This window comes from Patiria miniata, unplaced genomic scaffold, assembly GCF_015706575.1.
Source record: "Patiria miniata isolate m_02_andy unplaced genomic scaffold, ASM1570657v1 HiC_scaffold_16, whole genome shotgun sequence".
In the NCBI taxonomy this organism is placed as follows: Eukaryota; Metazoa; Echinodermata; class Asteroidea; order Valvatida; family Asterinidae; genus Patiria; species Patiria miniata.
In genome coordinates this window covers 3,823,141-3,850,537 of record NW_024037054.1, presented here as the reverse complement: position 1 = coordinate 3,850,537, position 27,397 = coordinate 3,823,141, and the positions used below count along the sequence as shown (strand labels likewise).

The 27,397-nt window shown below is 41.7% G+C and overlaps 2 protein-coding genes across 3 annotated transcripts in view; one reads left to right on the top strand and one right to left on the bottom strand.

Moving 5' to 3' along the window:
- LOC119722694 lies at positions 1-4,962 on the bottom strand. Of its 2 annotated transcripts, none has more exons than XM_038192946.1 (4): positions 4,719-4,962; positions 2,394-2,928; positions 1,243-1,423; positions 1-513 (listed from the first exon to the last, which is right to left on the bottom strand). In XM_038192946.1, exons 2-4 carry the CDS (start codon positions 2,913-2,915, stop codon positions 212-214), a joined length of 1,005 nt encoding a protein of 334 aa, XP_038048874.1. In that variant the 5' UTR covers positions 2,916-2,928; positions 4,719-4,962; the 3' UTR covers positions 1-211. The 2 variants fall into 2 exon arrangements, with proteins under 2 accessions (XP_038048874.1, XP_038048875.1); XM_038192947.1 differs by lacking the exon at positions 4,719-4,962 and adding an exon at positions 4,665-4,686.
- A 329-nt stretch (positions 4,963-5,291) lies between these two features.
- The window catches only part of LOC119722696 (TPR and ankyrin repeat-containing protein 1-like), a 52,870-nt gene continuing 30,764 nt past the window's right edge, over positions 5,292-27,397 (top strand). The window contains exons 1-12 of the mRNA XM_038192948.1: positions 5,292-5,560; positions 9,970-10,229; positions 12,409-12,574; positions 16,368-16,468; positions 18,932-19,050; positions 20,258-20,400; positions 20,980-21,326; positions 22,113-22,262; positions 22,737-22,796; positions 24,155-24,539; positions 24,791-24,970; positions 26,086-26,339. Of these exons, the coding sequence (XP_038048876.1) occupies positions 5,458-5,560; positions 9,970-10,229; positions 12,409-12,574; positions 16,368-16,468; positions 18,932-19,050; positions 20,258-20,400; positions 20,980-21,326; positions 22,113-22,262; positions 22,737-22,796; positions 24,155-24,539; positions 24,791-24,970; positions 26,086-26,339 (2,268 nt within the window). The 5' untranslated portion in view covers positions 5,292-5,457. The remainder of the gene's footprint in view (positions 5,561-9,969; positions 10,230-12,408; positions 12,575-16,367; positions 16,469-18,931; positions 19,051-20,257; positions 20,401-20,979; positions 21,327-22,112; positions 22,263-22,736; positions 22,797-24,154; positions 24,540-24,790; positions 24,971-26,085; positions 26,340-27,397) is intronic.

Here is a 27,397-nt window from a genome sequence, read left to right as displayed (position 1 = left end):
GTAATCCTGTTTTTGCCAAGGAAGACTTTTCATGCTAAGCAAACTTTTGTGCTTAGCAGCTACAGGAAATTGGCCCAGGTGGTGTAAGCACTCTGCTGCTGGAAATAGGGACAGTGGCTAGTCTGTTGTTGCAAATACTGCTTGCTGACTACTGCACTGATGACAGTGCTGTTCAATGATCATGAATTCCCTTGATGGGGGCCTTTGCAAACTACCCGATATCTTTACTGAGCACCCCGAATACTTTCCTGACGTCCACGCCGGGATTCCCCCTGGTGTACATCCGGACTCGTTCGTCCACTTGCTCCATCCGCAGGTCTGTCTCCAGCAGCCTTGTGAAGGAGGGGTTGGCCAGGGGCGAGTCCATGAATAGGGTCTGCTGAGGCACGCTGCTCAGGAGGGAGAGGAGGAGCACCTGGGCCAGGGCCGTGTTCTCTGCCATCAGGGGACCGATGCGATGGCTGGAGGGTTTCTGGAGGGGTCGGATTGCACCGTAGCCAACTACGCGGTTATCTGGGAAAAAAGGGGGCAGAGAGAAGATGCTGGTGTTATAAAATGTTGTTTGCATGTTGTGGAGGCATTGAACTTGCCCTATCGGCGCATTGTAGGCATCAATCACATATTTAAATTGTATAGTACACATGTATGACAAGGGATAATTATCGGTCTTTTTTTTTTAAAGTAGAAGAAAAAAGATACCTCACATAATTTCCCTTTTTTTAAAGGTAGGGTAGTTTTATTTGTTTTTTTTTGCATTTTTTTCGTTTGAAGCAACAAAAGTACTTAAAATCTAAAGATTGCTTAGCAACTTACCTGATGAAGTTAATAGCTCTGTGAATGCTGTATATTCCGAGAAAACAATATTCTAGGATCTCAATTTCAATTCAAAAGTTGCCAAGTCATGTTTTGAATTGCGCCCCAAATCAGCGTCCGAGACACGCTCTCATTCAGCTAATTGCACCTAGGCGATGTCAGGCACTGAACCGACGAATAATAGTAACCGCGCATACATGTGCGTTGCGTCAATGTTTGCGTGCACCCATTTATGGATTCGCTGAATTACCATCTACTAAAGCAAATTTCAAAATGTCAGCATGTCCGAAAGAATAATTTCACAGGGAGTTTATTGCCATCCCCATCTTTAAACTTTTGAACAATAATTTTTAGATACAAATGATATACTGTACCTTTTGGGTCCACCATGTAAGAATTGGCATTTGTGGTTGGTTTGGTTAATCTCACCTTCCAAGACAGCTTGGGCAGCACCAGGTTTGTCGGTCTTGAGCCAGCTGAGCAGGAACTTGACCCTCTGCTGGCCGCATATCTCCGTGTCAAAGTCCACCACCCGGCCAAACCCCATCTCAGCAATCGGTCGCAGAAGCCGGTTGCCTTGGACCTCGGGCAGAAGAGGAATTCCTGAACCCTGTGCAGATACACGTACATTCAAAAATAGTAATTTTTTGGTTATGGTTACCGGTACTTCTCCGGAAGAGTAGTCTGTCTGCAAATTTGAGTCGAGTCAAATTTATGCTTGAGTCAGTTCAAGTCAATGATATTTGAACACCATCTAATACATTACAGAACTGAAGAAGGAACAAAAGGCACCGGTTTATTAAGGAGATCACAAAACTTTAAAATATGCTGCATAGTACCCAATAGACAGTTTCTGTGGACGTTCCTACCAAAGATCTACATAACAGTTACACGTATTAAACAAGAAGTGAAACTTCGGTTTCATCTCTGGTTTGGCTTCAGGTCTGAAATAATGACGCTGATAACGTCAGAACCAAATTGCAACATAAGAAACTGTTTCGGATAATATAGAAAACATCTAATTATTATTTGAAAGCAGGACATAAATTTAGCCAGGGTTCCATCAAAGGCTTAAGAAATTACCCAAAGCCGATATGATGAAACCAAGAATTTGGAAATGCGTTTAAAGTCTGGTTCCATGGCAGTAGTTTGTGGGCTACATTATAAAACCATGGTGCAGAATTTATTTGTACACGATAAGCAGTCACAACTTGACGGTAATGCGAAGTACAAGTGTAAACATTATAAACTTTGTACAGTAATACACGTAATTACTGCAAATATATTTTCACAGTTTTGGGACTCGAGTGTTATTAGCCTTTGACTCGAGTCCAGTTGAGTCTGCTGATGAAGGACTCGAGTGCATTTGGGTCATTTTGCTCGCTGTGACTTGATTCGAGTTAGTTACCCATTGGGACTCGGGTCGAGTCGACTCACCAAAAATTGTGACTTGAGTCAGACTCGATTCCAGTCATTGACTTGAGTCATTACATCTCTGGCCTTCATAGGTATAGAATTATTGGGCACCCAGACTAGTCTATAGATTACTGCAATCAGAACTCTCAGCTACATATACCAACCTTAAAACAGCCATTCTTCCATTCTTCTTTGAAACCAAGTTTTGTGTACTTCTCGACATCCTGTGTCCCAACCTCTATACCAATGTTTCTGTCGCCAAGGTAACCAATAGCTGCATCCCATAGCTTCGTGCCTTCCTCCTGGTAAGCATCTCCAATGTGATGGAACCCGATGAATCCCAGCGTGTCGCTCTGTCGCATGGCTGCGATCGTGCCCATCACATCCCCGTCTTCGTTCGTCGCGAGAAAGAATCCATTTGGATCCGTGTTGTACATCAGACGCAGTTCCTCGTTTCTCAGTCGGGCGCCCTCTACTGGCTGACTGTTGGAGAGGACAGACACCTCCCGTGGATGGAGCTGGCGGATTTTGCAAGTTCTCGGATGATCGCGAGAGTGGTTGACAATGTCACTTGGTTCTGTTGGTAATGATTGGCCAGGGGTGCAGGAATACCTTCTGGGGATGCATGTCGTGGTAGATGTAATGCACTGTTGCAGCATGCGAAGCCTCAGCAGTAACTTGGCCATTTCTTTTGTTGACCTTTAATTAATGAAATGATTGTTAGTAAATGAAGACGAAGAGTCATGTAAGTAATACAGAGGAACAGGGTCCTAAAGATAACGATTACCATCAAACGAATACTGCTACTTTCGTGCCAGACAACCAAAGAATATACCTTATGCATTAGCCCCATAAATGTGGTCAATTTACTGGACTACCTCTGTAAATAAGGGCCACACTTAGAACATGTACCCGAACATGTAGAACTTTGTCAAATTTTGATTTTCACATTTAGACTATATTTGTGGTGTTTATATTTACACTTAGAAGCACACTCACTCTATAGCAATAGAAAAAAAGTCCCGCAATTCTCAGACGTCTATTTTTTGTGTAATTTCCAGGTTCGTTTGCACAAGTTTGTGTATCAAAATGCCAACATTGAAAAGATCACGCACGTGGATCGTCAGTCACATTTGAGTAAAGGTGCATGCGGTAACCCGGACACAAAAAAAGACCACATGAATGCAGTGGCGTCGCACAGCGCCAACGAGCCCCGCCACCGACTCAAGTCTACGTGACTGACGATCCAGCACGTGCGTGGTCTTTTTTAAGTTGGAATTTACAAATTACTAGACACGCCACCTGAAGTACAAGTAGACATCGATGATTAAGATGGTTGTACTGACGTTTACTTACGATCCGGATGAAAAGTGAAATGAGAGCTCCCTTGCTATTGTGAACACGTTAAATTTCCAACTCATGGTAATGTTTGAATGACACGATGTGGTCTTCATGCCCAGCGTACATTCGATGGCCATCGACTATGATAATGAGAAGACTGGATCACGTTTGTAAACACAAGTGCATTTCAAACGGTATAAGGGAATCGGGAACTAGCTTGAACTGGTTTCCATTCATAAAATCTGCCCTTGTTCCCGACTCCCTACATGTATATTATCGTTCGAAATGCACTTGTGTTTACGAACGTGATCCGTCTACTCATTATCATAATCGATGCATCGTGTGCCCTCGGTAACGGAATCGCACCCGGGATACCGGGACCATTAAATGAACGCTGGGCATGAAGACCACATCACTATTCACGAATTGGAAATTTAATGTGTTCACGATCGTGAGGGGAGCTCTCGGAATTGAATGGGAATTTCACTCAGTTTCATCTGGATCATAAGTAAACTTCAGTACAACCGTCTTATTTATCGATGTCTACTTGTACCTCAGGTGGCGTACCTAGTAATCTGGAGGCCGTTTTGAGGGTAAAATCTGATGATTTTGTTGGGCAATGTTGGGGTTTTGGGTCAATGACTATTTCCGAATGTTAAAAAGGCGTAAGTTGGGTCCAAGTTACTCGGACTAGGTTCCTTAGTATAAGAGTAAAATCCACTTTCAAACTAGTTGGCGACATTCTCAATAAACAGGTATGTCATAGATATAGGGGATTAGGGCAGATTTTGATTTCTTGAGGGAAATTTGGTGGTAAAATGACGATAACAGCGCAGCGACAACAAGCGACCCAAAAATAAAGATGGTGATCACCGCACAATGTACCGTGAGCGTGCTGAATCGCAGGGCACAAACCGCACGTTGCACAGGAAAATTGTCAAATGATTGTGATTTCTACCCCAAGAAACTGTTCAAAATTGCAAAATGGGTGTCATTAGGATTGAGAAACGTCTGCTTTTGATTGTAAAGGTGATCTTTGAGCAATACAAAACATTTTTGACTCTCATTTGATCAAAACAAAACAGGGGCACTACACTTCATGATCGCCAACAGCCGGTTGTGTATCAACAAAAACGTGCTAAAATTACCCTTGCTTTGCAGCCAATATCCTGTAAAGTTCTTCTTTCTTTAAAATTTATTATGACTCTCAAAAAACCATAAGGTAGGACTAGGAACCTCATTCGCTTCTCTGGTGGATTAAAGAAGTAGTATAGGCACATTTAGCAATTGTTGAAATTTCCGAACGGAACTGTGTACCGCATGAAAGTTCAATGGGCGCAGCCATTATGTTTTAGACTGGATATCTGCCACATGGTAAACCATGGAGGAAACTTTTTGGCTTCATCTCCGAACTCTGGTGTCAGCTGTGGCTCAGTGATTTTAGCTCACTGACGTGAAAGATATCAGTGGAATGTTTGACAATGTTCTGCCATGGAGACACAAAATTCTGTCACACAAAAGACAAAATAATTAGCGTCGCTCATTGATTTGGACGCGTAACGATTTTTACAAATCTTTGACTGGAGACAAAGACGGAGCCGGAACGAAGCAGAGGTTTCGTAAACTGCTAAAACGGCTGAAACCCAAGTCTAGTTTTGTCAAGCACGTCCTACGTGCACATCCGCGACGATTTGATCATCACGGGGAAAACCCTTGTGTGAAATAAGTACGCCTACACGTATGTGGTAATTATACCGACTGGCGACTACTTCATGTAGGTAGATTCGGCGGCGCTGGCTGTAGGTAAAAGTCTTAAATATTGCCTCACACAATCAAATTAAGTGACAGAAATAAAAGGAGAGGCATGTGAGCAAGATAAACAGCAAGATGAATGCTCGGGAAAGCGAGTGGCAGCGAAGACGGCGACATGCTCGTGCTGCTCATCCCATGATGACAGAGCGCGATTTTCATGATAATACTAGGTTGCCTGGTAAGTGGTACACTAGGTGTAACGTAATAGCGTAATTTCCCAAAGGTATCCAAAAAGTGAACTATCATTCTGCCTTGAAATCATTGGTACCGTGACTTTAGTAAACCGTTGTAGATCTGAATTTGGCTGTTCCTGCAGTTCGGCCCATTTTTTTTTGTAAGGATGTATATTGCTTTTCCGCATAGTTGCAGAAAAGCAATTCTTTCTGTTCTGAATTGTTTGGGCTTTTCCGCATAGTTCTCATTTTTTTAACTTTTTGCGAAGCCTTTCTTTTTGTTCTGATTTTTTTCTTAGTTTCTTTTTCCTCTTTGTGGTCCATGCCATATCCCTTTGACTTTGTACACATCTTTTCTGTCACCTTTGTGACAAAGGCTTTGTCATACATCATTCAAAGGTATATAAATATCCTTATAGCAAATTTGTGTCCCACAGGGTGACGTCATTTCTCACGTGACGTCATCTTAAAAGTGCATTTGAAGATCTATATCTACAGAACTCTGACTGAATCTTGGTATGCAGGTATAGACCAGGATGTGTTTTAAATGAAAATGGAGGTGACTTCATGAGGTGATTTTATATATATATTTTTGAAATTTCAAAGCTTAGCGCCGTATCTCATGAACGCAGCATGCTAAATTGAACATACTTTTTGTTATAGGTTCATTGCTAGGGCATATAGATGTACATGATGGCATCAAATATTTGATGCTGTTACTAATGTGCAAAATCCAAAATTACGTCATGATGATGTAATCACATGATTTTTGTATTAATTTAAAAAGTTTTTTACATTTTATTCTACTTGAAAAATTTCACATAAAAGTGCAATCAGACTGACTTTAAACTAGGCACAGATAAAGACCGTAGGGTTATTGATTCTAGACAATTGATGTCACGATTCATTTTAAAAGTGTTTATTTTAAGATTTTATATCTAGAGAACTGTGAGTCCAATTGGGTTGAAACTCGGTATGTACATAAAGATGTTCATCGAACAGACATAGACCTAGCTTTTCTTTCTTGTAACTCTTCTTTTTGTTGCATGCAAAATCCCATAGAGTTTGTACAGGTCTTTTCAGGCTGTCACTTTTGACATTTGTCTTTGTCATACATCATTCAAAGTTAGCATAGGCATTAAGCCTATTTGAGGGGTGGAAGACACAATGGAGGACGCTGTTTGATTTGGGTAAAGTCTTTTGTATTTACCCAAACCAAACAGCGCCCTCCTATTGTACATGTGCTGAAATGAAATAAAAACATCAGTAACTTGCAAGCCATGCAGCACAACTATCACAAAGCGATGTAGACAGGATTGCAAGTGCCCTATCAAAAGGTTGATGTGCATGTGTATGATGGTACTCAGCCGGTCAAGGAACAGACGTCCCGCTAACCCACCTGGCAGAGTAAGAAGATCGAGAAAGGGGAAATCTAGAAGTCAGCGAGGATTGTCGTCATGCCAAGAGACAGGGTAATGAAACTGGCTGTCAGGCCATCCACAGAAAAGGACCTTGAAGAGGGAACGTAGCTTGTCCTTGACTACCTGACAGGGCCAGCATTTGATGAGATCTGTCATATTGCACAGCCTCAGATAGGAGCAACCCAGAGAGGTCATTGATCTTGTCACAAGGACTGGCCTTCGCCTAATACGAAATCCCATCTACATGTATGCGCTTGGAAGATTTCTGTGGGAGGAACCAGTGTAGGGGCGAATCAATCCAGGAGTACTCCCTCCACCTAATGAAGCTGCTGAGAAAGATGGAAATCGCATCTCTGGAGGGGAGTGCCCTCTGGAAGTTGCCCAATGGTTATTACCCAAAGTGTACAGAGAAAATGATATAGAGATCCCATACTTGGGCTACACTGAGTTGGATATTGACCTGCTCGAGGTCCACTTCAGAGGTTTGAGAGGCCTGGTCTCCAAGACGTCTGACAAGAGAAATACACAGCCCCCTGGCATGCTTGCAGGTTAAATGTTCTCCAAGAGGTGCGTGCAGCATTGAAGGAAGACCAGGGACAGTTTTATCTGCAGAATTTACAAGGGGTAGATGGTGCTGCATGGGCAAATGCCCTATTCACCTATGACGTGACAGAAGATCTGCAGCCACGGATGGCTTTTGCAAAGACCATGGTCATAACCCTCATGTGCAACTGCCCGTTCTGTCAAAGCAATCAATTAAGTGCTTTATCCCCCAGTCTGTCCGTGACTCCGACCAGGTGCTCATTCGAGCTGTCAGTGGAAACTTGGATAATCTTCAATGCAATGTGGCTGCCATTGACACATGGTCTACATCACATGGTCTACATGGAGAGAGGGTTTGTCCATGTTCAAGTTGCCAATTTGGGACAGGCGGACGTTTGGCTCCCAGTAAAAAGCCGGATAGGTTTGTTGTCACAAAGAAAGGAGTTTAATGTGGATGATGGGCAGGTCAAAGTCGTTGATGATGGCATTTATGTGGGAATTATGGATGACCCAGGATGGGCGGTATAGTCAACTCAGCCTATGGATCCAGCAGTGGATGTCAATTAAGACTACCGTCCCTGTTGATGTAGACTTGGGTAGTACGGAGTTAGCTCCCGAACAGCGTAGATTCAAAGATTTCAAGATGTTTTCTGCAAAGAGAAAGACAACCTAGGGCATACCACCACAATTAGGCACAGGATCACAGCCATAAATGATGGCCTGTATGCATTCCCCGCCGAAAAGTAACCCCCCCCCCCCACCAAATGGATGAAGTAAAGGCTCACCTGCAAAAGCTCCTGAAACAGAATGTGATACGGCCTTCATCTATGTATGCAACCCCAGTCGTGATGGTTCACACAAAGAACTGTGGTACTGCTTAGGAGGCGATGCTATTGAGCTGCAATGGCGAATGACATGTAGAAATGGTGCAAACAGTGTGAGAGGTGTGCATTGGCTATAGGGCTACAGTACCTGCGGTCCACCCGTTGCAACCATGGGCAGTATCCTAGCAGAATGACCCATATCTTGGCCGTCGACTTCACGTTGTTGCAACGAGTAACTGATGTTAGGGAAAATGTGCTTGTTATGACTGATGTTTCAGTAAATTTTCCTAGGGAGTTCCATACCTTGACCAGAAATCCATTACTGTGGCAAAGATCCCGATAAGGGAGTCTTTCCAGAAGTACGGCGTACCCAGGGGTATCCACAGTGATCAGGGAAGTAATTTTGAGTCCCAGCTCATGAAATACCTCTGCACTAGCTGCTTATGTGGGACATCAAAGAGCCACAGCACTGCCTACCATCCGCAGGGAAACAAACGGTGTGAGCGGTTCAATCATATGCTGCACAATCTGCATTGGCAAGAACATGTACTGCACACCCCACTCCTCGACGAGTTCGTCTCTCTCCCTTCTTGATCTTTATGGGACAGGAGCCAACCCTATACCCATCTACCGTACCTCATGCTAGGGCTGACAGATGTGAGGGAGAATGCCCCAGACACTGAAGGATGCGGCTGAATATACACTACGAAGGATCAAGAAGAGAGGCGCAGCTCGATGTGAGCGCACGGTGATGCAGTGATCATGGGGAAATCAGAAAATCAACTTCTCCTCCGAAATTATCCTCAAGAGAGAAATAATTTAGCAGATTAATGGAAACCAACCCCCTACAAAGTTGTGGAACCTCTGCTATAAACCAACGTGTACAAAGTACAGCTGGTGGATGGCACTGGACCATCGAAATACGTGTCCAGGACCGAGATACTTGACACTGCAACTTCCAAGCAATTATATACAATAAATCACTCTCACAGCGGTTGCCGACGAGGGGGAACCCAGTGGGCCCACAGATCCCCCTTCACCGGAAAAAGCAGAGGAGACTGTTAGTCAAAAGGCCCCCCTCTGCTCCCTCTACTCTCCTTTACCTGGTGATGCAAAAACAATTGCTGAAGTGCAGCATCAGGACGGCAGCACCTGTGCCACAGATGATCCCCTGCAACTCCATGAAGTTCCCACACGCTCATCCAACACCTTGGGGTCATTAGTTTTCACTATTTCCCAACAAACTGTGTTGTATCTGTGTACTGCCTGACTAACACGGCTGCTCACCACTATTATGGCTGTAATCTGGAAACCTGTAGAGATCACATGCACCAACTTTTCTTTTTTGCTGAGTTGAAATAAAAACATCAGTATACTTGAAAGCCAAGAACAACTGTCACATAGATGCTTGACCGTTTTCAACACCGGTCATTCACTTCTGGAAATGAAAGGAAAGACATAAGTCTGAAAAACATTCAAGGGGAAATACTGCCATCTACAGTGGCCCCTTCTATCTACTCACTGTCAAGCATGCACAGCTCAGCCTTATTTTATCTTTTTATTTTTTCCTTTTTTGTTTGTTTGATATTCTAAATTGATTCTCCCTTCCCTGTTTTGTATTAACAGATGGCATCTGGTGGTACGTGGAAGAACTGAAGCAAAGGGGAAATGCCATCATCCATCACAATCCGAGAGAGGCTGTCGGTCTGTACACCAAAGCCATGGAGATTGATGAGAATCCAGAGCATCCGTTTGATCTACTGACGCCGCGAGAGAAGGCGATGTTGCGCAGCAATCGCTGCACGGCGCTGATGAGACTCCAACAGCTTGGCCCTGCCTTTGAAGATGCAATAGAGTGCATTAAAATAGATCCTACATTTCAAAGGGTAAGGTCATTGAGTTCACATGTCTGCGTGCATATCAGATTCAAATCCTCAAATTTAGGGCACCTGGCGATTTGATCCAAGCACAACCCTTCTCTCTTTTGTAATGCCAGGCCTATAAATGTTATGATTATGTACATATGAAGGTTACCCCAGTAGGTAATCAGTTATTTATAACGTACGATAGATTATATAGTTTGACAAACTTTCATTGACCCTCCTGTGTAAACATACATGTACATTCTATGCCTAGTTGTTCATTCAGTGAAAATCAATCAAGTTACTGTTTTAAGAATTCCCAGCCTATAAAGCAGGACTGACTGGCTGTGTCTGTTTATGTAACTTGATACAGCTACGCTTTGACTATATGGGTGATTGATAAGCCAGCTGTGCCTACCATTTGCCTACAGCCTGCCTGCTTTGTCTGTTCATGGTCTGTTGACTGAATTTGACACGCGTGCTTGACGTGATATGACTGTTGGTGACTAGCGTGTGTTAAAAGTATAGGAGGGTTACTGGATGGACATTTTGCCTGTATTTGACTGTTTAGTCAAATTAGATTCCTGATCATTAAAATTGAGAGAAAACTTGGAGATAGAATCATTGCTTTATCTACATGTAACATCCCTTCCCTTCTTTCTTTCTGTGACGTGATTTGAGACATGCACTCTTTGACAGGAGTGGAAGAATTTGTGGCGTGACACGTCGACCATCTTTTGTACTTTCCTTTGCATTATAGGGAAGAATGCAAAATAGAACAGGCGGTAACTATCCATTTTACCCCTCAGCCGAGAGGCTCGAGGGGTATTGTCATCGCCTAGGGCGTCCGTCCGTCCGGCCGTCCATATGTATGTCAGTGTGTCCGTCCGTCCGGGTAGCTTAGTTTCCGGATGATAACTTGAGTGAGAAATGTTGTTTGGGGTTGTAACTTAGGGGGTTGCCTTTAGGAGTAGGCAAGTTGGGATTGGTTTTGAGGTCAAAAGGTCAAAGGTCAAGGTCACCGTGGTGAGTTAAAGGTAAATGGTTTCCGGATGATAACTTGAGTGAGAAATGAGATTTGGGTGTCTAACTTTGGTAGAGGGTTGCCCTTGGGAGTAGGCAAGTTGGGATTGGGTTTGGGTCAAAAGGTCAAAGGTCAAGGTCACCATAGTGAGTTAAAGGTAAATGGTTTCCGGATGATAACTTGAGTGAGAAATGAGATTTGGGTGTCTAACTTTGGTAGAGGGTTGCCCTTGGGAGTAGGCAAGTTGGGATTGGGTTTGGGTCAAAAGGTCAAAGGTCAAGGTCACCATGGTGAGTTAAAGGTAAATGGTTTCCGGATGATAACTTGAGTTAGAAATGAGATTTTGATGTCTAACTTTGGTAGGGGGTTGCCCTTGGGAGTAGGCAAGTTAGGATTGGTTTCGGGTCAAAAGGTCAAAGGTCAAGGTCACCATGGTGAGTTAAATGTCAATAGTTCCGAATGATAACTTGAGTTAGAAATGAAATTTTGGGGTCTAACTTCGGTAGGGGGTTTCCCATTGGTACAGGCATGTTGGGACTGGTTCTGGGGACAAAGGCCAAAGGTCAAGGTCACCATGAGGGGTTTCAACAGCAATGCTGTTATTTTTGAATGATTTTTTCGATTACTCGAAACTATGTTTGACCGAATATTCAGACATTCAAAACTGCCAGCTGCAATTGCTGCGTGTCGCACTGGTCAAAAGTTGCATGCAGAGCGTGCCAGATAAAATTTGTGTATGGTGATCGATATGGTCCACTGGAGTGTTTTGCAGTAAGCATTTTATAACTGTCAAGGGCTTTGACCTGCTCAAAGGACAGGAACAATCAACCGCCGTCGACAAAAAAAGTGGCACTTGACAATAAAGCGCCTTAACTTTGCGATATAATAACATCCCAGGTATAGGCCCTAGGTGCATATTGTTTTTGGTTTTTGAATTTTCAATCGATTGTTTGGTTGATCATCGAATATTCAAACATTCAGTATATTCAAGACAACTAGCCCTATAACTTAGGTTTATAAGGTTAAAAGGGTTATGTGGGGTACCTCAGGGTAAAATCTGGAGTTACCCCTTGTTTAATTTGGCATTCTTCCCTGTGTGCAGTCACAAGGTACTTGAACGTCATAAATCCACCACTTATGAACCAATGGCCCTTGATTGGTCTTGCTCCTTATTATCAGGGTTACTGGCGTGCTGCTACTGTCATGAAGCAGATGGGCAAGGAGGATGAAGCATTGGAGGCCCTCATCGATGGCTATCCCAAGATTCTAGGTGACAGCAAGAAGGCTGTTGACTTCCGCTTCAACTTTGTCTATGAGATCACAATTCTAACTGTTCAACTGTGGGGTGAGTATTGCTCTGGTGGCACCACATACAGATCTCAATTTGTTTTTAATTATCGTGGATTTTTAACTGGAACTTATTGTGTGCAATCCAATGATTTACATAGCTTTCAAATGTAAATGTTGCGCATTTAAAGGTAAAAAACAACTTTTGCTAGATGCTGTCATTTTCAGAAATGGATGGATTTGGGGGTTAGCATTTTATACCATCGTTCCAATGAGCTGTTTAAAGTTTAGCGTTCGATGCCAGAAAACAAAACAAAGTAAAAGGCTGTTTTCATGATCTGGTTCCCTGATCTGTCACTCTATGATACGGAGCAATTAATAGACGTCAGAGAATTGTCAGGCCAGGCAACCAGACTAGCCAGCTTGCACCCGTTCACAGATATGTAACTGATTGCAAACGAAATGTAAATTTGGTCAAGAAATAGCATTTGAAAAAAAGTAGGTTTTTTTTTTTCAACGATAGTTGGTGAAATTTATACAAAATCCACTTGTCTTGAAAATGACGGCAAATTCCAGGCGCAATGCTTTCACAGGATGCTTGAGACTATTATTGACTTACATTCAAGTAAGGTAGTTTACAATAATTTGGCAGTTTTGTTTTGTAATTTTTGCAAATGGTGTATGTGCTTTTAAATTAAGGAAAGCAGAAGCGAGATTTGTCAGAATTTTTCCTGATTTCAGGATTTGTATAGAATCCCTTTTGAATTCCAGAATTCCTGAGGTTTTGAAAGAAAAAAAGAAATCGAATGAAACCTCCACAAAGTCAAAAATTAGACCAAGATTAGGTTATCTAAATGTAAAGGATCCATCCCCGACGTCTTTGTTGTGGTTTGCATTGCCTGCAACTGTTTACTCGCCTGCAAGTGCGCAGGTACCAGGCTAGCTAATGGTGAATGAGCAGCGCTTGAGGCCGATAGATATTCTCGGTGGTGGTTGATTCCTCGTGCACTTGTTGAAGGCGGGGAGGGAGGGTACCAAGCAAGGTCCCGTATAAACAAAAAATGAAACTACATGTATATATATATTACTGTTAAGTAGAGTTTAGGGCTACCTATTTTCTTTATTTTGTTAGCTTTACTATAACATCTTATTTGGGGAATTCTACAATTTCCATGAAGATGACATAATTTCCTACTCAAACATTTCTCAAGACGACATATTGTATTGTGTCCCTTTAACGCTTCCGTAATTCATAAAAAGATCAGCAGAACGGAAGAAAATTGTTTGCATGCTGCAGAATGCTTTCATGTAGGGGTAATTTTGGTTTACATGGAGTTCTCCAAATATGTCTCTACTCTACTGTGCGAATGAAGGAACTAGACATCTTCTGGGCAAATCTGATTGATTTCCGATGCACTTTTGTTGAGTTATTGTTTAGATCAGGGCATAATTCGTCTGGCTGCCTGCTTGGCGACCTCACCCATGAGATATTACCATCATGATATTAAGTGATTCAGACTGATAACTGTGAAACTGTAAATGAGTGCCTTTTTGAAATTTGTATCAGGTCATCGATCCTTATCCAAAATATTGTCAATCACATGTTTCAATTTAGTTCAGTAAATGTCAGCAATTGACGTACGTACCCTCTATTATCGAGAGGATGAAGGTACGATTAGCACACAAACAAACACGCGTGCCGCTACACACACGTACACATGAACGTTGGCCTGTATTAAATGAACAATGCATGTCCATTGTCATGAGTCAGCTACAAGGCCGTCACCACAAACAATGGACACACGGAACATGTAAATATTTCTCACCGGGGAATTTTGGAGGATGAGAAATATCCTACCCACATAATGGATACATCCTTATTCCAAGGGCCAAAAAAAACCAGTTCTGCTTCCGATTAATTGGCATTTGAAAATAGGGTAGGTAGGTAGGGAATTTTTTGGAGGCGCTTTTTGTGTGTTGATCATAATGTAGGAGTCTGCGTGTAGTCAAGGGCAAAGGTAATAATTGATGGGGTTTTTTTTTTGGTTTTTTTAAATTTTCCCAAAACAAAATTAGGGTAGGGGCTGTCAACACTAGGTAGGGTAACCGGAAGCAGAGCTATAATTTGTTTTGGCCTGATCTATGAAGTTTATATAGATAAAAAAATAACTGTATTTTAATGTGTTACCGGTATGCTTTTTGGAGACCCTAATACCATCTTTAATTATTTCTTTGATTTTTTTAATTTTCCCCTTGTCTCAATTTGAAGTTTTGGAAAAGGTTGAAGCACTAATAAACAGTGAATCGCATGCTTTCAAATATAAGTACTTATTCAAAATGAAACTGTCAAATGTGAATTACATACATACATTGTGTGCATGTACATGGATGACTGAAATCACTTGACATGGTGTACATGTATTTGTGTACAAAGCATGGTTAGTTAGTCATGTTAATGTTCATTCCAAAGTACATGTATGTACGTAGCACTATGGTAGCACAAGTCTTTTTGACATGTTTATACTGCACTGGCAATAATGGAGGCGTAAAGATTGTGGGTTCAAATAATCAATTCTATTTGGTCTCCTGAATGCAAAATATTTCGCAAAATCTGTTGAACAGATTCAGTGAAGGATATGACCTTTGAAGTTCCATACGGAAATTGTTTATTTTACATTACTGGTTCTGTGAAACATTTTTCTTTCATCACACAGAGGGTGGTGTGGTTTATGACGTCATAAAACAAGGTTTGAAAAATAGCCATTTATTTGTTCAAAGTGGAATGGGTGTGGGCATTCTAGAACTTTTTTCAGTTGCTGGATTGGAGGTGACACGCACACTGTACATGTATCAATCCCTTTACATCATTTGTGAGGCATTCTGGCAAAATGAGACAGAATTTGGAAGAGGTTATGTAGGTATAAGAATACAACTCTCCTTACAGTACTGTTTGTTGCACTTCAATCTGACATTCCATTGACAAGTTATGGCTGTTTAAAGTTTGCATTTATTTTATGTCAAAAAAGCAAAATCCTGAGAAAAAGGCCTTGAAAGTTTTGAGTTGTCACAGCCCCTCTTTAGATCGGCGGCAGCAAATTTTTATTGGTGCAATTATATTAGGCCGAGAAAAAAAATAATTCTGCTTCCGATTACATGGCATTCGAAAATGGTGTAGGTTAGGTAGGCCATTTTTCCCTTTTTTTGCCAATTTCTTTTGTGTACAATCATGTGGAGGCGTCTGCGTGTTGTCAAAGGTAAAAGGTATAAAGTGATGGTTTTGGTTGTTTTTTCTCATTTTTCCAATAAACAAAAATTAGGGTAGGGGCTGTCAGAAAAGAGTAGGTAGGGAAACTGGAAGCAGAACTATTACTTTTTTTTGGCCTTATATTTGTTGCTCATGGTCTAATTAGTAAACATACCGCAATTCGTGGAAAAATGACAAGGAAATATTGGGTTAGGGCACATTTAAGTTTGAAAAAATTGTTGCACAAGTCTATGGGGATGTCTCCCAAATGTCCAATCCAAGGTAATTAATATTATTGTTATTATTATTATTATTTATTCGGCATAAAAACAAACAAACAACAAATATCACAAAATACAAGAAATATAAAACATAAACGAAAGCCAGAGGCGTATGCCTGGAATTAAAAAAGGTTACCTAAAAACTGTGACCCAAAATCTATGTATATAAAAATCTTTAATTTTGTGAATCAAGAACCTACCTTCTCTGCCAGGTTTGTGGATTTGCTTCCTCATAAGGAGTAAAGGTCTAAATGGCAGAAAAACGGATCTTTGCCCAGAAACTTGCAGTATCCTGTTACAAGTGTTTTGGGTTTTTTTTCGTGCAGATAAGTGGAAGAAATCACAGTTCCTCTTCAGACTTCTTGACGTCTCTACATCCGTGTGGACTGAAGTTGTGCAACGCCTGGCCAAGAACAAGCAGTATCAGGTATAAAACAACCCTTCATTCATTTTGATCAGTGGAAATCACCTAATACTAGGGGACTTCAATCTGCACCTCGATACGTCAAATAAAACTAACACTGCTCAGTTTCTCACATTGCTTGCCGACCATGGCCTACGGCAACATGTCCACGGGCCCACTCACAAACACAGGCATACCCTTGATCTTGTGATTTCACGTCAGACAGACACCCTTGTGCAAAACTGTGAAAACTTGGACAAGCTATACTCTGATCACCATGTGATTAAATGCGTCATTAATCACGCCAAACCCAACCAACAGGTGGTGCAATTGAAAACAAGAAACTACCGTTCCATCGACACTGATACTTTCACTGATGATCTCGCACGATCTCTCGAGTCGTTTCCATATGACAGTAGTCCCAATGACCAAGTTGTGTTTTACAACAACGCGGTCCTAAGTGTCCTGGACGCTCATTGTCCCATCAAGATAAGAACGCGAAGGTTCAAATCCCACCAACCATGGTACACGAAGGAAATCCACCTCGCCAGACGCAACCGTAGAAAACTTGAAAGAAGATGGCACAAAACTAAACATCCTGATGACCGACAAAAATACATGGATCAGGTCCATGAATTAACTAAGCTCATTCGTCGTGAAAAATCAACATACTTCAAGGCCCAGCTTTCATCCGCCAACACAAAAACTGAGTTTAAAACAATCAACTCATTGTTAAACAAAGGGGCCACTTCTCTTCCATCTGGCCGATCCTTGAAGTCACTGAGCAACCGGTTCTCCACTTTCTTCAAGGACAAAATTGTGAAAATAAGATCTAACATTGAGTGTCTGCTCACCCAAACCTCTGAAACTGATGATGAGGTCCATGATGATTCCCCGGCACACGTACCTGAACTCTCCGACTTCACCCTAGCTGATGATGATGAGGTCCTTGGACTTGTTAACAAATCACCTAACAAGTCATGTGGACTGGACCCTCTCCCCACATGGATGGTGAAAGAGAACACCAACACCCTCCTCCCTGCACTGGTTTCCATTGTGAATAGTTCACTGTCCACAGGTCCACATTGTTACGCCAATTCTGAAGAAGCCTAGGCTGGATGTGAATAACCTCAAGAACTATAGACCCGTTTCTAATGTGGCTTTTCTATCTAAACTAATTGAAAAAGTTGCTCTTAGTCGTATTAATACTCATCTGTGTACAAATATGATGGATCAGAAGTTTCAGTCCGCATACAGGTCTGGCAACAGCACGGAGACGGCATTGTTGAGAATCAAGAGCGACATACTGCGTGCCCTTGATGATCGACAGGCCGTCTTCGTGGTGTTGCTGGATCTGTCGGCGGCTTTCGATACTATCGATTATGCTACTCTCTTAGATAGATTATCCAATGTATTTGGGATTACAGATCATGTTCAACAGTGGTTCCATTCTTACCTTGTTGGTCGCACTAATAGAGTAAAGGTTGCTAGTGAGCTATCTGACCCACAACTACTGGAGTTTGGACTACCACAAGGCTCTGTTGTCGGACCTCAGCTGTTTTCCCTATTTACTCATCCTCTCGCTACCGTTATCCAGCGTTTTCAGCGTGTCCGTTACCACTTCTATGCTGACGACACGCAACTGTACATCCAATTCAATCCCAACAATCCAAGTGAAATCAACCAAGCTCTCTCTACATTATCACAATGCATTATGGACATAAAGCACTGGATGATAAGTAACATGCTTCAACTAAACGAATCCAAAACTGAATTCTTTGTCTGTGCCAACACCAGAATTCTCAATTCGTTATCTGATCTTTCCCTCCAAGTAGGCGCTGATACCATCCAGGCTTCCTCAAAGATCAGAAATCTTGGAGTGGTATTCGACCCAACCATGCAGATGTCCAACCAAGTCAGTGCCATTTGTCAATCTGTAAACATGAATCTGCGCAACCTATCACGGATCAGAATGTACATTGACAAACCATCTTGTCATGCTGCCATTAGAGCCCTCGTAACATCTCGACTGGACTATGCAAACTCACTCCTGTTCGGTATAACATCTACTGACTGCAAACGCCTTCAACGGCTCCAAAATCGGTTTGCCTAACAATACCAGATGCTTTGCCGTAGCAACCACATGACTGTGTAGGACGAGTTTCAAGTTTAGACGAGTTACCCTTCCTAAGATGCATCTTAGCATTTCGTGAAATCAGCCCCAGGACTGGCTAAATAAAAGTGTTCATAACCCATTTTGGCAGACTGGTGGGTTGGGTTTTCAGTCCCAACATTGTACCTGATTCCATGGGTTTTCCCTAGAATATCTTCCCACCTCTAAAACTTAAAACTTATTCGTCTTCTCTCCTAGATTTCTTAAGGAAACTGAGCTACAGTGCTTGCAAGAAGAATCCTTGGTTTCATTTCTTGAAATAAATAATGTAATAAGCAAAAAACAACATTTTCTATTCTCCTTTTTTTCAACAGGGTCTGCATCTGGTGTTCCTCCGTGGTGGTACTCAGTCGGGCAAGGGGTTCGAGATTGGGCAAGGTGGTGCAGCCAAGGGCTGTGACACATCTGGTATCAACCTCCGACCCTTAGTCCGGTAAATTCCTATTTGGGCCACAAAATATGAAACTGACTTTTTGTAGGCGGTGTACGTTAGATCTTGAAATGACAGTTTGGGAGATTTGACGGTCAGTGATTAAATTGTGCGATTATTTACATTTGAATTAGGCAAAATTACATTTAAATGTTTGTTATTAATGTACATCTCAAAATACCCTCTAATTTTTTTTGCGAGGCTCTAGCGTCAGCGCGGAAACACGTACCACCATTTTTTTTATACCATTTGAAAGCTTGGAATCTGAACTTTATCTCTGGTGAGTATATTTAAAGGGAATATACAACATTTGCAAACATCGAAAAATAAAACTACCAAGTTTTTGCGAAATACCTTAACAGGATGTTGGTAAATGACAGTCTAAAGCATCCTGTAAAATTATGGCACCTGGTATACTGTCATTTTCAAGAAAAGAGGTATTTTTGTATCAATTTCCAACGCTGATCGGCCGATCAGCGTTGGAAACAACTGGCTTTTTTTTCAAATACTGGCCCCAATTGACCATTGCACTTGTTTGCAATCGATTACAAACCTATGAACGGTTACGAGCCAGCTAGACTGGTTCCCTGACCTTACAATTCCCCAATGTATGTAAACTGCTCTGTTTCTTCTTATATGGAGTCAGGGAACCAGACTACAGGAAAATGATCGTTTTTCTTGGTTTTTATAGCATTTTCGAACCCAAAACCTCCAAAAATTCAGTGTAACTATATTTGCTTTATATTTCCAACCCCCCAATTCCATCCATTTCTGAAAATTACAGCAAAAGCAAATGATATATATTCCCTTTAAAAGAGTTTTAAACTTATTTGTGTTCACATAAAGGTGTGTTGAAAACAAACTCAACCGCTTTTTGAATAGGTGCACACTTGCCCGTGAATTTCAAAATTGAACTTGAAACAAAGAATAGTATTAGAAAAAATGCGCATGATTGATTTTCCTTGAAAATCTGATGAGTTTGTTTTTGACATGCCTTTATTTGAACACGAATCATTTAAAAACCTTTTAAATTCTTTAACTTGAAACCTTTTAAATTCTTTATTTTTTAATTGTGTTTTACTATAATTATAACAGTCGTCGAAATTGAGTTTAGGCATCCGGGAGAGAGTGGGTTTCTCCATAGGAACAAAATGGCGCGTATTACATTTTTTTGAAAGAAACTCTTCATACATTGACATTTCTTTTGCAGTGACCTGTCCAGCAGGGAATATGACAGTTGGAGCATGCAGTTGGTAGTGGAGCTGCTCAAACACGGCTCCAAGGTGGAAGGGCTTAGCCAGAAGGAAGGGGACACCCCCTTGCACTGTGCTGTGGAGAATGCCATGAGAACTGGTACGTACACGTACGAGGCCCGTTAAAAACGGTACTGTTTCTAAATAGATGCTTGATCAGCTAAAACTAAAACCATCTTTATCGAACTTGGTCTTGAAGGCAATTCCATGTTAAATAAAGTTGCATTTGGAGAGGGCCTTCTGTCAACTCAGTGCTGTTATTCCATAAAAATCAAAGCATATAGGGTGTTTTTTTTCTCACAGAAGATCCCTTGAAATTAAGTGACTAAACTACTATTTAGAACAAGTACCAACAAAATTAACTTCTGTTAATAAGTTTTTTATCAGTAACTTACATTACACAAAAAGAAAATGGACAAAATTTTACGTACCTTGCCAAGCCCGCAGGACGGGGGTGCTGGGGGAGCTGCAGCACCCCCAGCTTTTTTGATTGGGGTGCTGGAATATGCTAAAGCACCCCCTAAGTTTTAGTAGACGTGAATGCACTTCTTGTACAGTCACCTTTAGCCTCTTCACATGGTGTATTGATCTGCAAAAGTCCCCCGTGAATGCAACGCCTCATATTACATTCATACCAGACATTGGACTGTTGCAAAATGTCCTCTTGATTTTTCCTCAGGATGGGTGGGCCTGTTGGAGTACCTCTTCAGTCACCTTTACACAACGAGCGAATGGAGGAACCTGCCAGACAGATTTGGGGATTCGCTCTTCCACCTGGTTGCCAAGAAATCCGGCCCCGCTGCCCACGCCAAATCGGTCGTGGACGTCCTGCAGAAGTACTGGGTTGACCCGACCAGAAAGGACCGGCGGGGATGTCGACCGGTTGAGGTGGTACCACTAACCAATCAGCACGAGACTGAGATTCGAGGCTTGCTGAGCGCAGTAGCCCTGGCTTGGGAACAACATGTTAAAGTACAGCAGAAGCAGCAGCAGCAACAACAACAGTTCCAGCAACAGTCAAGGAATGTAAGAAGTGCTTGAAAACATCTTTGAATTAGGACAATGATATCTGAGGGATAGAATAATGTGCCTTTAGTTGGGCACTAGCTGCTAGATGAAATTGACTTTCAATGTTTATGTTTATTTTCGGCTAATTGTAAGGTACAATTTTAACGCTAAATTTAAAGCAATGTTTATGCTCTCCATTTTTAAAATAACGTTGGTTTCACACTGTGCAATGTGAATATGCATACATGTACTTAAAATTTGATTTTATACATTTTAATGTTCAAATCATGTTTTATTGTATTATTACCCCAACTGGGACCCATGGGAGATCAGTTCTGATAAAAGGACTGAATGGGCCACCCAGTTTAAAGAAGAAATAATAATAATAATAATAATGAATCACAAGGCAATTCACAAGTTTGGTCACAAGTAACAGGGGGTCCATGAACAATAACAGAGGGATGAAGTTGTCACAGTTCATTTGAAGAGCTTGTGAGGTGAGCGAGACTGGATGACATGCGATTGATTTGTTTTCGACTTGTGATCGACTTGTGATTGATAAGTGATTGACATGTGATTGACTTATGATTGACATGTGATTGATATGTGATTGACATGTGATTGACATGTGATTGACTTGTGATTGACATGTGATTGACATGTGATTGACTTGTGATTGACTTGTGATTGACATGTGATGGACTTGTGATTGACATGTGATGGACTTGTGATTGACATGTGATGGACTAGACTTCTGATGACTTGTACATATGAATGAATGAGCATGTTACCTTTGTTATGCAGATACCGAGACAACCTTTTCCTGGTCCTCACTTTGCATCTGGTAACCAGACTCAGGCGCAATACTTCCCAACAAGACCTCAGACCAGGCCCCAGCCTCAGCCCCAACCCCGGGCCCAGTTCTTTGATCCAAGAAGAATATTCAGCGCCCCGGTAAGTGGTATATATACTAGTTGTATTTCAACTGGGTAGCCTTTTTAGTTATTTAAACTGCTAAAGTTATTGAATGAAGTTAAAAGATATAAAGAAAGCAATGAAAACAGTAAACAAGCCAAATTCTTAAAATAAAATGAAAAAAACAGTTAAGACAATTTTAAATAATATATATAAAAATAAAAAGTTGGGTAAAATTAAACATGTGAAAAACAAAATTTAATGAAAGTAATAGGACCAAAACTATTACAACAAAGTTACGGACCTCTCATTGAGCCAGGCACCCAACTACACTTCAGCAAAAATATTATTTTTACTTTAGTCATAATCGTAAATTTGGCCAAAAAACGGTCATGGTGAACTGACGGATTTCCTTTTAACGACTTCGGAGTAAAGAGGAGACCTATTGATGATCCTTTCAAGGAATACAAACGAAATTCAAGTCCACTGACTGGATTTCTTCTTTTCTTCCAGCCAAGGCCAAGTGTCCCGCCTCCACCCTTTGATCACTCCAAACTATTCGGTGGTCCTCAGGTAAGCATAGAGCATTACATTCTGTTTCTCTTGGAAACAGACAGACTTAAGTTTTCTTTTTGGTGGGAAATAGAAGAAATTGGAAAGCTTCAGACGCTCTCAATAAGTAGCCATTCATTTCCACCCAGTGATGCATTTTGTTTTTGTCCTACATTGTAGTTTGTTACAGTTGCTAGTGCAACTACAGCCTAATTGTATTAAGAACCATGTCGGCTGGCACTGACAGGCCTTGCTATGGGACTTACTGCACTAAAACGAAACTGGGGGCATCATGTACATGCATCTGATGCTTACTCTAAAAGTTTCAAGTCTGTAGCCTTGCCGATTTGGCAGCTTGTTGGCCTATTTTATCCAACTCCAACAAGCTATAGTTTGTCCAAATTCATCCAGGTTAAGGTACCTTTAGACCGCGATACATGAGAGCCATGTAGGCTGGCGCTGACAGGCCTTGCTATGGGACTTACTGCACAAAAACGAAATTGGGGGCATCATGTACCATAAAATTAACATCTGACGCTCACTCCAAAAGTTTCATGTCTGAAGTCGTGATACTTTATGGGCATTTGATAGGGGCAGGTCCAGGATTTTCCAAAGGGGGCGAGGGCATGAATTTTTTTTCAAAACATATGGGGGAAGTTTTGTCGTGATAATAAACCAACTTGCGAAGCCACAGCGTGGGGTTCAGGGCCCACTTATAGCGCCATGAAAGTTATCGAGACTGTCCATCAAAAGTGATAAAAACTTGCCTCGCCTAATATGAAAATATCTTTAAGGTGAATGATTCTTAAAAAAAACAGAGAATTTAAGTAGTCCACGCCACTATGCTCAACGTTAGTCACCGTCAGCCTCCGGCTAACAGTGGCCGTATATCGCTTTTCGTCAAGATTTAGCATGTCAAGATGAAATAATGGCTTTTGTAACGATTGTAGTGTGTAACTCCAGCGTATCGGGCCGATACGCATGTTTTGTACGTATTGGCCCCTATTTGAGCAACGCTCATAAATCAAATTACATTTTTTTTCCACAGTTACCCATATTACATGGAATAAAAAAATTTGCCTTTCTTTGTCGTCGTGGAGATTGCCCAGAACAAGTTTCCTGTAAGGCCTAGTTCACAACGTCGTAATGTTTTTCCACTGCAGGATACATGTACATATCATTTTACATACAATCATAATGTAATTGACTGCTGATGGCTGGCCAAAAATGGTTAATGCTGTTGAGAATACCACGTCTTTACAGTATAAGTTTCAGGTACCTTACCGGGTACATTACCAGATTATCTGCAAAACATTATTTTCCAGCAAGAACGTCTATAACTTAATAATCTTTGTGGCCCTAATTTCCCCCACCTCCAGAAACCAACTTGGCAACAGGAAGAGATGATGAGGAAAAAGCAGATGGAGGAGCGGCAGTGGCAGGAACAGCAAATGCTAGAAAAACAGAGGGAAGAGCGACGAAAGCAGGAACGGCGCCGGCAAGAGGAAGAGCAGAGAAGACGGGAGGAGCAGAGAAAATGGGAGGAAGATCAGCGCAAGACGGAAGCAGAGGAGCGGGCAAGGAGGCAGCAACAGCAAATGGCAGAGGCCGCACGGAAGAAGAAAGAGGAGGAACGCAGGAGGCAGGAAGAGAAGATACAAAAGGAAAAAGAACGAAAGGAACGGCTACACTTACAGCGGGAAGAAAAGAAGAGGAAAGAAAACCAGAAGAGGAAGGGAAGGAGAGAGATGCAGAAAAAAAAGGGTGAGGTAGTATTAACTATTCAGCGATCACCATTTACATTGAGGGCACAACACATGCATGTTGCATACATGGTTCTTAAAAGAATGTGTGCATGTGATTTGAAAATCTTATTGGTTGAAGGAATACTGAGTGCATGTGTATGGGCTCTGTGAAACGAACATGTTTATAAAATACATCGGTGTCGGGCAAATATCTGTATAGTAATTTATCATCACCTCAACTCAAATACCATCACATGAATTGTTTTACAGAGGCAGAAGCCAAGCTTAACACTTACCAGAAAGGCTTGCGCCTGCAGGGGCAGGGCAAGCATGACCAGGCCGTTTGTCTCTTCTTGGAGTTCATCGGCAAGGAGTATGAGAACACAGTGATTTACCGCGAAGTCCAGCGCTGCCTGATGGTTTTGCAGGAATCACTGGAACATTGCAAAGGTATAAAGTTAAAGGCATATAGAATCATTTGCATATATCCAACAGGTAACCTTGCAAATTAATATCTAATAGCTTATTTGGATTCAAGATCGCACTGGTACTAAACACCCTGTGAAAGTATTCTGTCTGGCTTGCTGTCATGAAGAAGAAATCAAGAAATGTAGATGATTTCCAGCCATCTGGAAATATTAGAGTGCTATTGACATTTTGTGATCAAGAGGTTGTGCATGGTTTGTCAATGTTTTCTCAAAAAGTATAATATCCACTGAGCTGAAACTTCAACAGGTTAGGTTTTGAACATTCTTCTTTGGATTTTGAGTAGTGGTGTGATAGGGAACGAACAAAAGACATGAAAAACAAATGATTCTGCTTTTAAATATGTAAGACAGAAAATAGTATAGAATTGTTTTTGTTGTTATTTGTTATTTTGGTCCTATTTGATATTTTTTTTTATTGGAAACCTTCAAAGGCAATTTAATGTCCTGTATAAAGTTACTGTTCTAGGGGCTCGTTTTAGGTCGTGTTTTTTGCATTCAAGACAGAAGAGCAAACCATGTCAGTGAACAAACTTAATTTGTACTATGAAGTAGCTTATCATGAAGTAGCTTATTATTTAGTGACATTCAGCATTGCCGTCATATCAAAAGAAAACGCTAGGGCGGTTGCAGACATTCACAGATGTGGAATTTTTCGTTATCGTGTGCCTCCATTTCGCCAACCAGTGGGCCAAATTTTGGTTCAAATGCTCTTTTGATGATTTCAACCTTAATATGAGACAGCAGGGCAAACAAAAAAAGTGTTTTGGTGTTGCATTGCATGGTGTTTTCAATACAGCGAATGAACCCCAGAATAAGTTGTAAACAAGGTTATATGGAATACGTAAATTGTACCTGGTGTGTGTTACTGGAGTCTGAACAGGAATCTTCCCACAATGAAGTTGCAAGTACTAACAAACTTCACTGCAAGAAGATTCCTTGTCCAAAATTTGCAAGTAATGTCTGATATAGTGGACGTATTGTAAACAAACTTGCCATTAACTTCTTCCAGATGGTTGCATGAGATGTTTCGTAACTCACTTATAGACGTCTTCATATGTTCCTGTTCTTAACCTGCAGAGATCCCAGACACAGTCAAGTGTGGGGCCCCGCCCACCTTCTGGAACACCACGGTGCAAGAACTGGCCAACCAGAGCAAGTGGTGGAGCCTGTTCCTGCTGCTGGTCGGAGGGAGTTTCAGCACCAACCGGAACGGCAATGGCGTGGCCCACGGCTGTGATGCCTCTGGGGTGTCCATTGTGACATTCTTGGACCAGTGGGAGAGTATCAAAATGGCCCCAGGACGTCTAGCCATGGTGGAAGCCTTGCTAGAAGTGAGTGCTGTCCCCCGATTTCAAATTAATGGTAGAACAGAAGCTGGTCTCTAGCCTTATATGTGAGGCGTTCTAGCAAAATGAGATGGAGCTGGGCTGGGTGGAGAAAAAAGCAAAACACCGAATGGAGATCATTTTTGTTCCCGATTTTCAGATTGATTGATTGATATTTTTAAACGTTGATAGTCTATACACATAGTTCAAAGAAACAGCATAAAGTCGTTGAATGAAAGTGTTTTTTACGGAAAAACAATTGGCATCTTTCATTCATTAGTACAAAACTCAAAATTTAAAAGACCTTTTCGCTCAGTATTTTACTGACATGCAAACTTTAAGCAGCCATAAGTTGTCAATGGAATATCTCATTGAGGGGAACAAACAGCATCATAAGGAGAATTCTATTCTCTATCTTAATACCTGCGAACCCTTGATTTTGACCTCTGCCCAGTTCTGTCTCATTTTGCCAGAACACCTCACATATACCCACTTAACTGGAAGGTGAATAACATCACTATCGACAGTACCAAGCTCAACGCAGTGGAGCACTTCACCTACTATAGCTAGGCAGTGTCATGTCAATGGATGCCACATCTATCAAAGACCTGGACAACCGCCTATAAAAGCCAGCAGCTTCTTTGGGCGTCTTGCTAAGAGCGCGTGGCAAGACCACTCTGTGCGCCTCTCCTAAAGCTGAAGGTGTACAAAGCACATGGTCCCAAACCTCTTATATGGAGCAGAGGTCCTGTGCAGAAAACAGGTGCGGCTGCTTGAGCGCTTCTACCAACACTGCATGTGCCCCATCCTCAACATCCATGTGGCAGGACTACGTTTCAAATGAGGAGGTGCTAGAGAAAGCACATCTGCCAAGCATCGAAGCCATGGTACTGAAGCACCAGCTGCGATGGGTAATAATGATAACTGGATTTATAGAGCACCAAATTGCCAAAGGATACAAGGCGCTAAAACAAAGAAATAAGAACCACAGAAAGAACAACAGAAAAACAACAAGGGCGTACGACCAGCTACGGTGTGGGGAAAAAAAATGGGTTTTGAGAGCC

Excerpts from the sequence above, each read along its gene's own strand:
- LOC119722694 (XM_038192946.1), bottom strand. The coding sequence starts at position 2,915 with ATGGCCAAGTTACTGCTGAGGCTTCGCATGCTGCAACAGTGCATTACA. Across the intron at positions 1,424-2,393 it reads GGAAGAATGGCTGTTTTAAG|GGTTCAGGAATTCCTCTTCT; the intron begins GTTGGTATATGT and ends GTATCTGCACAG. Across the intron at positions 514-1,242 it reads TGCCCAAGCTGTCTTGGAAG|ATAACCGCGTAGTTGGCTAC; the intron begins GTGAGATTAACC and ends CTTTTTTCCCAG.